A 14,848-nucleotide genomic window follows, 5' to 3' on the forward strand; every position below is an offset into this window, starting at 1 on the left:
GAGGCTCAGGCCAGTCCACTGCTTGCTTGGAAAGTGTGAACATTTATTTTTCCCTAAAATTTAAAAAATCCAGTGTCAGTGCAGAACCATCTCCTCTGGGATCTGCGGGGTGCCTGGGGGGAAACACTGGTCCCATCCTGTTGCCTGGCCATGCTGAGCACCATCCCGCTGTGTTCAATTAAGCAGGTGCTTCTTCATTAAGCACTAGTGATTTGCTTTATTAGCTCTGGGCTAATAGACACGGGGCCCCAGCAGGGAGAGGATCATGTCTTGTTCCACTTCCAGCAACTGGGACAGAGCCTCAGCTGTGGAAGGAGCTGGCTGAGGCCTGGGAGTGATGCTCTGAGGGCTTCTGCTCCACTTTTCTGCTCATGGGTCTCAAAACAACTTCCATAGCTGTGAGGAGGGCAGAGTCCCTCCATACTTCCTCCCAACCCTCTTCCTCTGCTCCCTTCCTCTCTCGTCCCAAAGGCTTTCCCCCACCCTTCCTCCACACCCCTCAGGCTCCTCAGCAGATGCCCTGGCTTAACCCACCTAACCAGGGAATTCACAGCCTCTGTGATACCCACAGCCCATCCCCATCCCCCTGAAATTCTCCCACCAGGAAAAGCAGCATCCCCAGTCTGGCCCAGCAGCTGGAATCCTTTAGGAATTTGCAGAGGAAGCATAGATAAAATTAGGATGGGAAGGGCAGAAGGAGAAGAGAGCAATTGGGGAAGGCAGGAGGATGTAATTGTCCCATCCTTTCCCTCCACATCATCAAAGAAAATCCCAGTCCTCCATTTTAATCCCCCCCTTTCCTGAATCCAGGCTCCAGAGCTGCTCCTCTGGGCAAGGGAAACCATGGCAACCCCAGCAGCTCCTGCTTTACAAAATTCATAGCATTTTATGTAAGGGATTTTAAAGGGTTTGTGAGGTTTGGGAGCAGGGGAGCTCCTTCTGCAGGAGGCAGGTCTGGGGAGGAGAAGGACCCTCATCAGCTTTGGGTTCTTGGAATGGTTATCAAGCTCCCCAGGGCAACTCAGTGAAAGCTGCAGACCAGAGATGTGCATATCCTGGGAGGAGAGGTGCGGATCTGGGAAGGAGATGTGTGGATTCTGGGAGGAGATGTGCAGATCTCAGAAAGCCGGAGGAGACAAGCCCTGTGATGCTTTCACTTGAAAAGGGAAAGGTGCAGAGTGTTTCACTGCAAACAAGAAAAGAAAACCCTCCCACGGAGCGTCTGCTTGGCAGCAGCCCTCAGTGTGACAACTGCCGAAGGAGCCGCGGTGCCAGCTCAGTGCTGGGCTGCGGCCGCCCCAGCGTGAGGCGCTCCCCAGGGATCCCTGGGGATCCCCAGAGCAACCAAGACGGATGCCTGAGAGGAACACAGCACAAATGTACATTAGTATTTCAGGCCAGCTTCAACTGGTGAAACAGCATCTTGATCCTGGCTTCTGCTGCTCCTGCTGCTCTCCTGTCCTGGCTGGCATGACGGCTGCCCTGCTGCCCACTAAAGCTGATAGCCCAGCCTGAAGCTGGGCACATCCACCTTGATTCGTGATGAATGCAGCCTGTTCCCACCTTGGACATGCCTGGAGAATAAGTGCCCTTCAACAAGATCACCTTGAGTTCTCCAAGCAGATATCCAACACCTCTGGATATTTTTATGATCAGATACCCACACAGTGAGAGGGGAACAGGGCAAGGAGAAGGAAGAGCAATATCCTTTGGAATGGGCCAGAAGCTAAAAGACAACTAAATCTAGAAACTTGATGGTCCACTCAGCCCAAGGTATGGCCCAACTTGTGAATGTGACAGCTCCTGCAAGGTGAAGCCCACTTGACAGGCAATCAGCACCAGTCTCCAGCTGCTCAAGCTGCTGTGTCGCCAGGAGTTCCCTTGAGGAAACTTTACAGTGATTTATGGATAAAGCTATCCTGCCCATAAAATTCTGGAATGGTTTGGCTTGAAAGGGATCTTATAAACCATCTCATTCCAAACCCCATGCCATTGGCAGGGACACCCTTTACTAGACCAGACTGCACCAAGTCCCATCCAACCTGGCCTGAGCACCTGCACTGATGAGTCACTGACTGCAAAGCTTACAAAATCCTGTAGGAACATCTGAGCATCAACAAAAGGCTCACTAGAAAAACAGGCAAACCTTCCCTTACAAACCCTCCAGGAAAACGAAAAATTTCCTCTCCAAAGCACTTCTTTTCCAACTTTTAAACTTGCCAGTAACTCGATGGCAAAATGGATGGCAAATGCAAATCTTGCCCTGGGCTCTTGGGGCTTCAAGCCCCAGGCAGGAGGAACCAGCAGCAGCTTTGGAGGATGTGCTCCAGCCACCATCTCAGCTGAGGAACAACTCATGTTCAATGAGCCCTCCAGAACCTGTTCCCAGAGGGGCACTTACATCGGGCACTGATGTTTTCAAGCAAGCTCTGTTTGGAAGGGGAGGAAGGGTATGGGCTGGGGAGTGGGGGAGAACAGTAAAGCAGCAGCAGATCCTTCCTTTGAGACGTCCGCTTCCCTTTCAGGCTGACAGCTGTGGCCTAATTTTCAAGAAAACTGACAAGCGCCTTATTTCTCCCCCCATAATTTCTCATCACTGCAAATAAAATAGGTTAAAGGAGCGGGTGCAAAGCTGTGGCAACAGGAGCTGGGAGAGGCTGATCCTGTTCAGGGCATGCACAGCTTGTACAGAGATGGGAGCAGCAGTCCCTGCTCACCCATCCCCACCACTTTGCTGTAAGATGAAGAAATAAAAGTGCTTTTGTTCCTAAAAGCATGGCCAAGGAGCAGGTCACTGTCCTAGAGGTGGATGAGCCTTTGGATCCTCATGTAGGGAAGGCAAATTTGGTGGAAAATGGTCCTGCTGGCTATCTCTAGACCTCTGAAAGCAGAGGGACAGACTATGGCAGGAACACATTTGTGTTTGAGGGTGAAGCTTTCCAGAAGGAAGGACAAAAGGAACTGGGAAGAGGTGGCAGCGTCCCATGGCTCAGGGATAAGTGTACCCTGGGGTGAGAGGTGAAGCTGCCCTGTCTCTTCTGTCAACAACTCAGGCATATCCTGGAGCTCAGGGAAGGAGGTGACTGTAACTGACTGAGTCCTGCTGCACTTCCTACTCAAGTGTCAGCTGAAAAAATACTCCATTTATGCCATGCTATTTCAGCTTTAGTGCCAGGCTTGCCTCCATGCCTGCTGCATCTCAGCCTTGCATTGGATCACAATGCTTGTCCTGCATTCTGAGCCAGGATCCCTGGAGGGATCCCAAGGAGGGATGCACCCTGAGGAGCCTTGCTCCCTCAAACCCTCCAAGGCCCACAGATGCATGAGAGGGGAGCAGATGGATGTTCCCCGCCCTGCCAGGACCCTAAGAGAACACCCAGTACTATGAGACCAGCTCCAGGTGCAGCTGAACACAAGGAGCAGCTCATGCACGAAGGGAAGGAGCAATGAATGGCAGGAACTCCAACCAAGGTGGCTTTTGCACAGCTCTACGCTTTCAGTGGGGAGTTAAAGATGTCCCATCCAGAGATATCTGAGGACATCCCATCCTGGAGCAGACTGCCCAGCTGGACCCACTGGCTGAGGTGAGCTCTTCTCATAACTGAGTATGCCCTGTGCTCAGGGGATAACTAAGCAAGATCCCCTGGAAGACAGGTGGGGGAAAAACACTGTTACTCAGCCTGATTTCCTGTCCTGGCTCTTTCGTTCACAAAGATGAATAAACTGAGTTGTCACAGCTGCAGAGCCAGAGAAAGAAGCATCATCAGTACACCTAAGCCCCAAAACCAGGATCAGACAGGTTAAGCTGCTTCCCCATCATGAAGGTCCTCACCCCATCAGCCAGGCAAAGAAAATTTGGGAGATACTTTGGAAGCTGCTTGTGCTGAATCCCTGCTCTGCAGAACATGACAGTCAGCAAGCAGGGAAGCTGTGGGCTCCTCTCCCCACAGGCCAGTTTGCCTTCTTCCAGCTCCCTCCTTCCACAGCACTCCTGCTGTGATCCTAGGAAAAGTGCTGTGAGGAAGCAGATATCCCTACCTGAGGACCTGCTCTTTGAAGGAACTTGGCCATTTTGTGAGGATTTTCCTCTCCTACACACATTTCCCCTTCCTCCCCTCCACCCTCTCACTGACCCAAATTAGTCCCAGCCCACGCCGGCACTGCTGCTCACATGTGGTTCCCATTTTTCTACAGGAAAACCCATCAAATCCTTCCAAGCAGCTCCAAGTATGGCTGGTCCTGGAGCACCTTTAGCTCAGCAAACTCATTTCCAGGTCCTGGTGTATCCCAGCTCATCCATTCCCTGCAGCTCAGCAGAGGCATCTCCTGTCTCTCCCTGGGGATACAGCCCTAAGAGGGAGCTGGCCCAGCTCCTGCTTTCCCAGCAGGGATAATCCTTTGACAGGGCCACCAGGTTCCTCCCTTGTGAAGGTCACGCTCTTGGTGACTGCTGGTGCTTCTGGCTCCAGAGCCAACCTCAACCCTGGAGGAAACTGGGTCTTCCCCTTTTGGCTCCTACTTCATGGGGCTGGGAGGGTATCAAAGAGTCCAGAATTATGTCTCAGAGCTTCACTGAATTAAAACTTCAATAAGCACCTGCTCTTGTGGGTTTGTGGAGCCCACTGTGTGATGTAAAAGAGGCAATTTGAGAGCTGGGGACTTCTGGAGGTACAGTGGTATTGCTGGCTTCCTTCCCAAATCCCACAGGAGCCTGAGGAGAGCCTGGAGGGCATTCATGGTGCAAGCTTGAGGCAGAGGAACAATGCAGGAAAGGAGAGCCTGTTTGCCACCACATCACTGTAACACTGTTCTGGAACTCCAGGCATGGGGTTTTACATGGCAATCTAGGGAGAGGAGCTTTTGGGGAGCAGGGAAAGTTAAAGGGAGACACAGAGGAATGGACTGGAGATGAGCTAGGAGAAACCCACAGACCTCTGCAGAATTGGGCATGTTCACTACCCTGCTCCATCACCCTGTGCCTGGCCAGAGCCTTGTGTGGGAGGGAGTCCCTCTTTCTGCTTTGCAAATGGACAAAAAAAACAAACTAAAAAGCTTTCTCCGGTTCCTCCTCTCAGCGAGGCATGAGGAGGGGGATGGCGAGTGCACAGTTCATTAAAGCCCGAGGGCAGGCGGCCAGCGAGCATCCTGGCAGGCAGAGCAGTGGATTTTCGCAGGCTCGCTGCCTCCTGACACAGAAGCTTCCCTTGTAGCACTCACAGCTGTTTGGATTTTACCCGAGTTCATATCACAGTTTATCAAAGAGGCTCCATTTTTTTCCCCTTTCTTTTTTTTTTTTTTTCACTTTGCTGAGTACAAGCCAAACGGTTCCCGCAAAAACAAACGCAGGTTTTGTTCTGCATTGCAGTGGCATGGAGGGTGGGAGAGAGGAAGAGGTGACACGTGTCCCCCCTCCAGCCCTGATTCACTTGTAGAGGGATTTTCAGGGCATTGGTTTGGCAGTGGGAGCTGGATGGGGCACAGGACCATCAGCACATCCAAAGGAAGGAGCAGGAGTGGGTCCTGCATCCCAGCACTGGGTGCCTCTAGATCATCAGGAGATACTGGGGTGTTTGGCCACAGAAAATGTGTGTCCAGAGTAGCTCAAGAGCATCCAGGTCTGGGAGAAGAGGAGGTTTTGGTTAGCTCCATCTCCTGCGCCTCTCCCAGTGAGGGGCTGGGAAGTGAGGCCAGTACAGGAGTAAAGGACAAGGTTAGGGATGTGGTGGGAGCCAGGATGGGGCTGGAGGGACACTGGCTCACTGCAGTATAGAGGCATCCTGTGGTTGTGGCACCCCCTTATTACCAAAACAAACACCCACTGGTTCTGTACAGGATCCCCAGTGCATCCCTTGCTATCCAAACTTGTGGCTAAACCCCCATCCCACTCCCTCCAGACAGCCCTGCTCACTGAGATGCTGGCAGGCAGCCCTTCCCTTCTCACTCTCCCAGACAGAGAGCACAGCCCTGGGAATGCCAGGCAGGCCAGTCAAAAGTGATTTAACATGCACCTCACTGCTGGCCTGCCAAGAGCATCGAGGGATGTCTGTGCTCCACATTCCTCCAGCCCTCTGCTCACCTCCTCTCTGATTCCTTCTCCTGGTTAGCAGCTTCAGGACTTTGTATTTTTTTCACTACTTTTTGTGGAGAAACTGGTGTTGTACAGTCAGCCTCAGCCTCTCAGAGGCAGAAGAGCCCTGTCATGTCCAAAACAAGGGACTTGCCCCCAGATCCAAGGGCATAATGATCAGCCCTTCATGCACCCAGTGTGACCTGAGAGTGTTTGCCCTCAACTCTGTCCTCCTCATTATCCAGCTCTCCACTGGCCTCATCCCAGCAGGGCTTTGAGATCTCAAGAATAGTCGGAATTTCCAGTCAGGTGAACTTTTCCCATCTGCTGGAACTATAAATCTGTGGCCCCATCACAAGACTTGGGATTTTCCAGCTCTCCAGTTAATGCCATAAATTGGCTGAACAACCTTATATGCTCCAGCCTATGTCTTCCAGAGTGGATGGAGAACCAGCCAGTCCTCCTGGCCAGCCCCCACAGGGTTCAAGCATACCCCCAAAGGCCAAGGACCATCCCCAGTCAAATGGAGAAGTCCTACCAGGTGTATCAATGTGAGGTGGTTGAAAAGTCATGCCAGGGCCTCTTCCAAGCAGATTAACCTCAGAAAAACACTCTGTGAGAAGGTGCCAGGCCGTGGGGAGGTTTGTTTAACAGCTCTATAAAACAAGCTGAGACAACCCCTGCGTGCGGGCCCTGCCTGGGGAGCAAAGTGCTGACTCAGACATCCTCTCTGCCCCAGGGTGCCACTGCTCTTCGAGTAAATGGCCTTGCTAGGCTTCAAAGTTAAGCCCTGCACTTCAAAGCATCCACACACGACATGCATAGGGATGTCTCCAGCCACTCAAGCGCATCCCATACCCTGAAGGGCTCATTTGCTGTGGCAAGGTATATCAGCCATGAATGTCTGAGCTGTTCCACCTCAGAGAGCAGCAAAAAGCTGGCTGTTTTGGTGCTAGGCTTCACTTAACCAGCTGAACCAGCTCCTGGAGCTCAAACTGACCCTGGGGACAGCACAGGAAATGCACAACCAGCCCTGGGGGGGTACAAGAGGGTACAAAACAGCCCCTTGCAAGGACAACCAGTCCTATCCTCATATATGCACTGAGCAGCAACACTGATGTCCCTGCAGTAGGGCTCACCCCCTCCCTTAATCCCTCCATCCCACAGCACTGGTACCAACCAACAGGCATTAAATCCTGCCTGTAAATCTTGCTGTGAGCTGAGAAGCTCGGTGCCGCTCTGCTGCCTGCCTCCTGACCGGCCAAGCAGCTTTCCCTCCACAGGGTTCCTGCCTGGAGGACAGCCCTGCTGCTCCAAGGAGCCATGTGATGCTTTGGAAGCTCCTCCGCATTTTTCTGGAGGCCAGCAGCTGAATGGGAATATTTGCTTCTTGCTTAAGGGCTCTGGTGAATCCAGGACGGCCACGTGCCAGCCAGGGCAATTAGTGAGAAGGGTGGAAGGCCTCAGATCTGCTTATCAAGGTGGGAGGTAACACTGATGCTCCTGCCTCTGACAACACTTTGAGAGCAACGTTTGAGTGTAAACATGCCTGGCTTGAGAGGAGAAGGCAGCACTTGGGTATTCTTAGTTTTGAAGGCACACTAATTTTACTGGCTTCCAGCCTAAAAAAGGTCACAAGTGACAGTAAGAGAGAACTGACCCCCAAAGGAACCCTGTCAGCTGCAATGCAGAAAACTGATGTCAAGCCAAAAAATTTTGGAAGAGATCATGGGAGCAGGTTTCCCTCCTTCCTCCAGGGGAGAGGGGTGGGACAGCGTGAGACTCTCTGAGATTTGCACCGTTGGAATCCTCTCAGCAAATCTGTTGTCTGGACATTCATGAGGCATCCAAATAGCTTTGAAGAGCCTTCTCCTGGATGCTGCTCTTCCTTTCTCAGAGGTCACAGATGACAGGGAGTTGAAAGGGACCCACAAGGACCATCAAGTCCAACTCCTCCTGCTGGGGCTCAGCTCAGCATGTGAGCTCCACCACAGCCATAGGTTTTCTCTCTGTGAGGTCCACTTGGGTTGAGGGGATCCTAATCCTAAAGCCATTGGCACAGATGAGGCATCACACCATGGTTTGATGGGCACTGGATCCCACTCAGAAAGGCAGCAGACTGATCCACCTCTTTGAGGCTTGAGTAGTGCTGGCAGAGGGACCATATGCCAGTGTTGGGTTATCCCCCAGCGTGGTGGTCACAGAAAAAGGAGAAGAAATTCTCTCGATACTTTCTTATAGAAGTTTTTGGAGCTGTTTCCCTGTTATTTTGAAGGAAGTTTGTGTTTCCACTTAGCTCCACCCTATTTTCTCTGGCAAAGCGTCTCGAGACACCTTGGGACTGGGGTTACTGATGGTGAGACCCCCCATCACAGCCCCTATTTCTGCCTGGGCCAGGCTTGGAGGGTGACTTCTGCCAGTGAGGGCTACAGGTACTTCTCCCACCCATTTACCAGCATCAAGCAGGCTCTGGAGCAGTTCTACATGTCTTGGGGACCACAGGTCCTTACAGAGCAAGAGATGGTCCCATCTCCAGCAGAGATCACTGGTCCAACCCCACTTCCATCCCTAAGCACGCAATGCTCCATAACCTCTGTCTCTGGGACTCTGAGGACATATCAAGAGAGTGACTAAAGTCCTTTCAGAGTCAGCAACCAAGCATGAACAAACTTGAGTTGGATTAGAAATAAACTACCTTTAACCCCAGATCCCCTACATGACCTCACGGACCTTAGAATTTGCCCACCAGGAACGTGACAGGGAAAACTGCTGTGCTGTGCTTTACTAAAACCCCTGCCCTCCATTTCCCTTTCCTGTGAACACTAATCCTTCAGCTGGAAATCATTGCCTAAACATAACAGGTCTATTTTCCTTCCCTGTTTCAGTGTTCCCAGGCCAGACCAGGAAAGAGGCAGCAGTGGTCCTGGACCACACTTTAGCAGATGCTGTCCAGTCTCTCAAGCATCCCCCTTGTGCTCTCCAGCTCAGGATGAAATATCACCAGCATCTCTTAAGTCAAATATGAAGCTGACTTCTCACCCTGCTGTGCAAAACAGCTGAGCTGGCTTGTGGACAGGGGAGGGATGTAACGTGGGAACGCGCATACGGCTTCAATTTGAAAAGTGGCTAAAAATAGCTCCATGAGGCTCCCACGTTCACTGAGTCTCTCCAGCAAAAGATCAGTCTTTGCCAGAGAGTCCTGTAGAAGTTTTTCTCCTCTATTCTCATCTTGCTTTTTCTGGAAGCAGCAGAGATGTAGTTTACACCAGTCTTTCACCCGCCATCAGTAGGTTTCAGAGTTAATCACTGGTACCTGAGGGCACGGCTCACCCTCCTAGAAACCACCACTTTGGCTCCAGTCCTGCATCTACCCTGTATGAGCAACAACGTGACTTGACAAAGGACAGACTAATCTATTTTGTAATTTTTTTTTTTTTTTTTTTAGCATTACCAGATTTTTTGGGGCATGAGTCATGGTAAAAAGCCTCAGTTTGTTGAGCTGCTGTGAGCGAGTCCCACCGCACCTCTGGCTGGCTGCTGGGAAAGCTGGGCCTGCCAGACAAGGCTCCTCCTGCCAGAGCCAGAGGGAAAACGTTGGAGGTGGCCACGGTACAGGAGAACTTATAAACAGGACCCTGCCCAGGCTCACTGTCACTCTAGTCACCCTGGTTCCCTAACACAGCATGAGGCCACCTCCCTACCAAGGTTGGCTTATCGTAGGGCCTCTGCTGACTGGGAGAGGAGAGTGGACACTGAGTGGGATATTGTCTCTGGGATGAATCCAGACTTGGGCAAAAATTGCTGCCCAAGCAGATACAACTCCACACCCAGCTCAGCTCTGCAAATTCTGGGAACTCTGCATGCTGTATTTTCCCACTGAACCCCTTCACCAATACCTAGCACACCCCTGTGCCTTTGGAGAGGTGACTCTCTTCTCCCACAGAAGCATGGCTTGTATCTCATGCTCCCCCTCTGTTCATTTTGATGCCACATCCCTGAAACAAGGCAGGAAAACCCAGGGTCTACCAGATGCTTCCACCAACCTCCTCACTGATTTCTCCACCTCACTTCGACCATTAACCCTGTTATTTCCCAGTGATTTGAGGAATGGATATCCCTTGACCCAGATTTTATTGCAATAAAGACGACTCCCTGCCAGCTGCCACGACACTTGGCATTCCAGCCTTCGCAACATTTGGCTCTCCAGCCTCCACTACAGCTCCTTAAAAAGCTGAAGCAAAATGCACCAACTCTATGCATTGAAACACATGGTTTTGGATGGGTGAGCATCTCGCCAAGCTGGCTGGAGGGATTCACTCAGCTTGGCACTCTGAGTGCTCTGTCTTTGTGCTCCGGCTGGTCTAGTTGTCTCTTAACGAAACAGGCTCTGACAACACTGTTTAATAAGGAGCCACTTTGCCTCCGGGGATGGGAGAGAGAAATATGGTGCCTTGACATGTGAAAGGCAAATCCCATTTGCTCCAAAACCGTTTGCTGGAGAGCAAGGGAAGACTGAGGAAATGGTTTTGGCTCTGAGTGAATGTAGTACTTGGGCTGCTTGACCCTGCCATCCCCGTCCCACCTGCCCCAGGGGTGCTCAGGGGCTCAGTGAGGTGCTCTGACCTGATGATGAAGGCTCCTCTGGTTTCCAGGAGTTTCCGTTCACTGCTGAAGCGCTTGAGCAGGTTGATCATGAACTTGTAGAAGTAGGAGTTCATGGTGGGGGTGGATGGTGAGCACTCCAGGCCTTTTGTACCTGGTGAGGCAAGGGGAGAGCAAATTAGAGCTACCAGGGCCCTGCTGCCAAAGCCTTGATGACAGAGCAGACACCCAAAACACCATCACAGCACTGAGGACAGGGGCATGGAAAGATTTTCAAGCCTCATATAACCACATCTGGTCGGTTCAAGCTGAGCCAGCTCTGACTTAGTTCTCTCCAGCCCCAGCATCTGATGGTCACAGCCCTGGAAGCAGAACCTGGGGTTAAAAAGGGATTTTGGGAGTTTATCCCAGAGCTATTCAGCTTCAGTAGCTGCTAGAAGAAGGAGAGCCTGAGGCTCCAAATTGAGCCAATCCCATTTCCTCAGATATGGCACGTACACTCATCCCAAAACCACCAGACTGCTGGTGAGTTTAAGAGCCTGTACTCCAGCCCATAAACCACAGATACTCCCAGCCCAGTAGTGGCACACATTCAGCCCTAGGCCATGGCAAGGACACTGGTTTACACTTGGTGATGTGATTTTCCCTGAGGAGGAGCCACTTGGTGCAAGTGTCATATACAATGTGCCCCAGGGCTAGCACAAAGTGCTAGTCAAACCACAGCAGAGCTCCAGGCTCAGGGATTGTCCTGGTCTGAGATTCTTGGCAGGGAGGGCAGGGAAAGGGGCAGCTCCCAGCTCAGAGAAATATCCCTTCCAAACACAGGAGCAGGGAGCTGGCAGGTAAAGATTGCTTTTCCCACAGTGAAACCCCAGGGGAGATGGTTTATTTAGCGGGACAGCGCTCAAAGTAAATGTTTGGAGAGAGCATTTCAAAGGCGACTTTGCAACAAGGGGAGCTCTCTCCCTTAATTTCTCCCTTGGAAAGGCCACATCTAGCTGTGGTAAGGAGGGAATCCAGCACACACAAGCACCCCAGGCTATTCCCCACCCACTATTTCCATCAGATAACCAAAGGAAACCTGAGCAGTTTGATTTATGGATGTTGTCTGCTTCTACGGACACTCAGTGGAGCATGGAGCAGCCAATTAAAGATGCAATTAAGCTGCCAAAGCCCAGCAAACCTGATGGAAAAGCTGCTGGTCTGTTTTCTATCCTGCCTCTCCCAATGATACACAAGAGATACACGCAGGGCTGCTTCCCCAGGTTGGGATTTACCATCTCAGAGAACACAGAGAGCCAAAGACAAAGGAAAATTAAATACGAGGTCATCCTGACCAGAACCCGGTGTCCTCTTCCCACTGGATCTGTGTGTTCACCCACCCCTTGGTATATCTGAAACCCCAAACCAGGCTTTGAAGCAGGCAGCTCCCCAAGCACAAGTGTTCACCATCGCATCATGTTTCCCCTCAGCTGCAGGGAAGATGATCTGGGCAAAGGGAAAAAAAAAAAAGGATCCAGCTGAGCCAATGTGCTCCAAAACAAAGGTGTGCTTGTTCGAAGGCAGGAGTACCCAGTGTGAAAATACAGCCATGCCCCACATGTCGTCACTACAGCTGCTCAGCACTGCTCAAAAGGGAGCAGAGACACGGTCTGGAGGTGACATGGGGCAGCTCTGCCTTCCCACTGCGCCTGTCTGCAGCTCAGCCTCAAACCTCCCAGCAGAGCCTGGGAAGGCAGGTGAAGACCAGGCAAAAACCGTCTTTCAAAGCTGCAAAGGTGATATTTTTACTCATTTTCTCAGCAATTCTTAGGCATCCAAACTTGGCTGCACTGCAACGTGAGCTAGCAGCAGATAGGACATCCCACCTTCATTCCCACCGGATAACAATGCTCCAGTGCTGTAGCTTGTCTTGGGGAAGGTCTGATCTTGGAGTTTCTCCCTTCTCAAGATCCCTAAAATAGTCTCTCTGAACCCCACAGCAGCATCAGTGGCACAGTGTTCCCTCCACAAAGCAAAGCCAGATTTGTGCCTCATTGTCATCTCGCATGCCTTCCAGTTGAACATTACATATCCTAAAACACATTCCCCCAAAAAAACAGGAGGAGGCAGCAATTTTTCTCCTCCCTGACAGGACCAGCGCTTCTGCTGTGCACGGGACAAAGCCCAGGAGCTGTATGGCTACAAGACAGACCAGCCACAAGCATCTTCTGATATGTGCTCTGAAGTGGTGCAGCACATCCTGCATCTTCAACTGGAGGCTGGGAACGACCTGCTGGATCAGCAGAGTATCCAAAAGTCAGAACTGCCTTGGAGATCAGATCCCAGCTATAGTCTGCAGTACCTTCAGTACTGCTGTTTTCTTCCATTGACTGACTCCTGAACCTTGGAGCCTTCTGCCTAGCCTGGAGCAAGGAAGGACTGGGACACAGAGAAAACAAGTGAAAATAAGTCTGTGCCTTGTTTTTCTTAAGAGAAGAAAGCATGAGTGTGCCCACTCCAGGGAGCCTCTTCACCATCCTTTGCCTCTGGGAGCACTGAGACTGAACCCCAGAGGGATCATTTCTCCATCTTTGCCCACCAGTGCACAGCAGCCATGCCTGCATGTCCCTAAAGATGGTTTGGATGGTGGCACACCATGCCAGAGCAGCCTTGTCAGTGCTCTCCAGGGTGAATGCTGAGAGTGAGAAACCAGTGTGTAGGAGTCTGCCAGGCTGTAAAAAGCTCAACCAAACCTCAGATGGAGTTTAAACAGGCAATACTTCCAAGCAGGCAAAACAGTTCTTTTCCAAAGCCTCCCAATCCTCCAAACTTCCCGTTTGCTCTGTTTACAGGATGTCTAGGAAGTGGCTGGCACCTTGTGTGCCATGGTGTAACCCTTTTCCTGGCGTAGCCTGGAGCTCAGCTCACTGCCCTGCGGGTTACAGCTCAGCACAGTGGCATTCCCAGCCTGACAGAACTGTAGGAGCAGCTTGTCAAGTGTTTCTCTGAAGCACGAGAGACAAGCAGGAAGAAGTGTTAAGAAAACTGTGGCATAATTAATTGAAGCTTGCACCTCTCCCTCTTTCCCTGAAGCAAGACTTTGCAGATCTGTAACCTGCCAGATCTGCTGTTAATGTAGCTGGCGCTGGTGGCACGTCACGGCTCTGTTGCTTTTTTTTTTTTGTAATCTGGTGTGGAGGAGGGAAAGAAAGATCTGTGCTCAGAGGAATGATGAAACTCAGTCCAGACATCCACTAGAATAGGAACAAACGGGAATTTTGGGCTCAGAGTAACATCAGAGCAGTGAAACATGACGAAAGGCATGTGGGAATTGCAGCTCTATGGCTGCAGTGAATTCGCATCAGCCTGGCTTCTTATAATTGAATCACAGAAGGGACCTTAAAGCTCATCTAGTTCCAACCCCCCTGCCATGGGCAATGACTACAGCAATGACTATCAATGACTACAGCAAGCTCCTGCAGCCCAGGATGCCAGGCTAACAAATCCTTTCCCTGGATTCCCTTCACAGACTGGGGTAGAGTCAGGGACACAAACGGGTTTCTTGGATCATCTAAGTCAATACCAACATCTGTTCCCCCAGCCATGGGTGCCAGCTTGAGCAGAGCAGAGCAGAGTGAATGTCTGCAAACCCCCAGTGCATCCCTCAGCTCTCACCAGCAGCTCATGCTGTTCCCATCGCTTGCATGGCCACACTATAAATCAACCAAGACAGGCAATTAGGGATCTATATTAAGGCCCTTATAAATATATATTGTACATCACCCTGGAACATTCAGGTTGTCTGGCTGCTTGATGGGCTGAGCTGTGTCAAGACCTACAGTATCCACAGTGTCCCCACATTGCTCTGGGTGAGCCTGGCAGACTCCGACACGAACTTGGATTTTCCTATCTCAGCCACAAAGTTCTGAACTTCACCCTGGTATAAAACATAACTTCTATTAATTTACTATAATTGCTTTCAAACCAGTCTTAATTAAAACCGGTGTGGACTTGCTTAACTCCATTGAAACCAAATTGAAATAAGATTGGAGCAGAATTGATTCCTTTCCGAAGCGAGCTAAAGCTGGGTAAGCTGGTTAAAGAGTATCCACAAGGGTATTTGCGGTGGTTTAGCTAAAATGATTTACCGCAATCTCTAATTGAAGCAATTTCAGCTCGGATATAGGGAGGGTAAGC

At 51.0% G+C, this 14,848-nt stretch overlaps 1 protein-coding gene across 1 annotated transcript in view; it reads right to left on the bottom strand.

Moving 5' to 3' along the window:
• Window positions 1-14,848, bottom strand: part of VAC14 (VAC14 component of PIKFYVE complex) — a 58,600-nt gene that overhangs the window by 10,113 nt on the left and 33,639 nt on the right. The window contains exon 14 of the mRNA XM_033069609.1: window positions 10,691-10,823. Coding sequence (XP_032925500.1) covers window positions 10,691-10,823 — 133 coding nt within the window. The remainder of the gene's footprint in view (window positions 1-10,690; window positions 10,824-14,848) is intronic.

Source organism: Catharus ustulatus, chromosome 11, assembly GCF_009819885.2.
Source record: "Catharus ustulatus isolate bCatUst1 chromosome 11, bCatUst1.pri.v2, whole genome shotgun sequence".
NCBI lineage: Eukaryota > Metazoa > Chordata > Aves > Passeriformes > Turdidae > Catharus > Catharus ustulatus.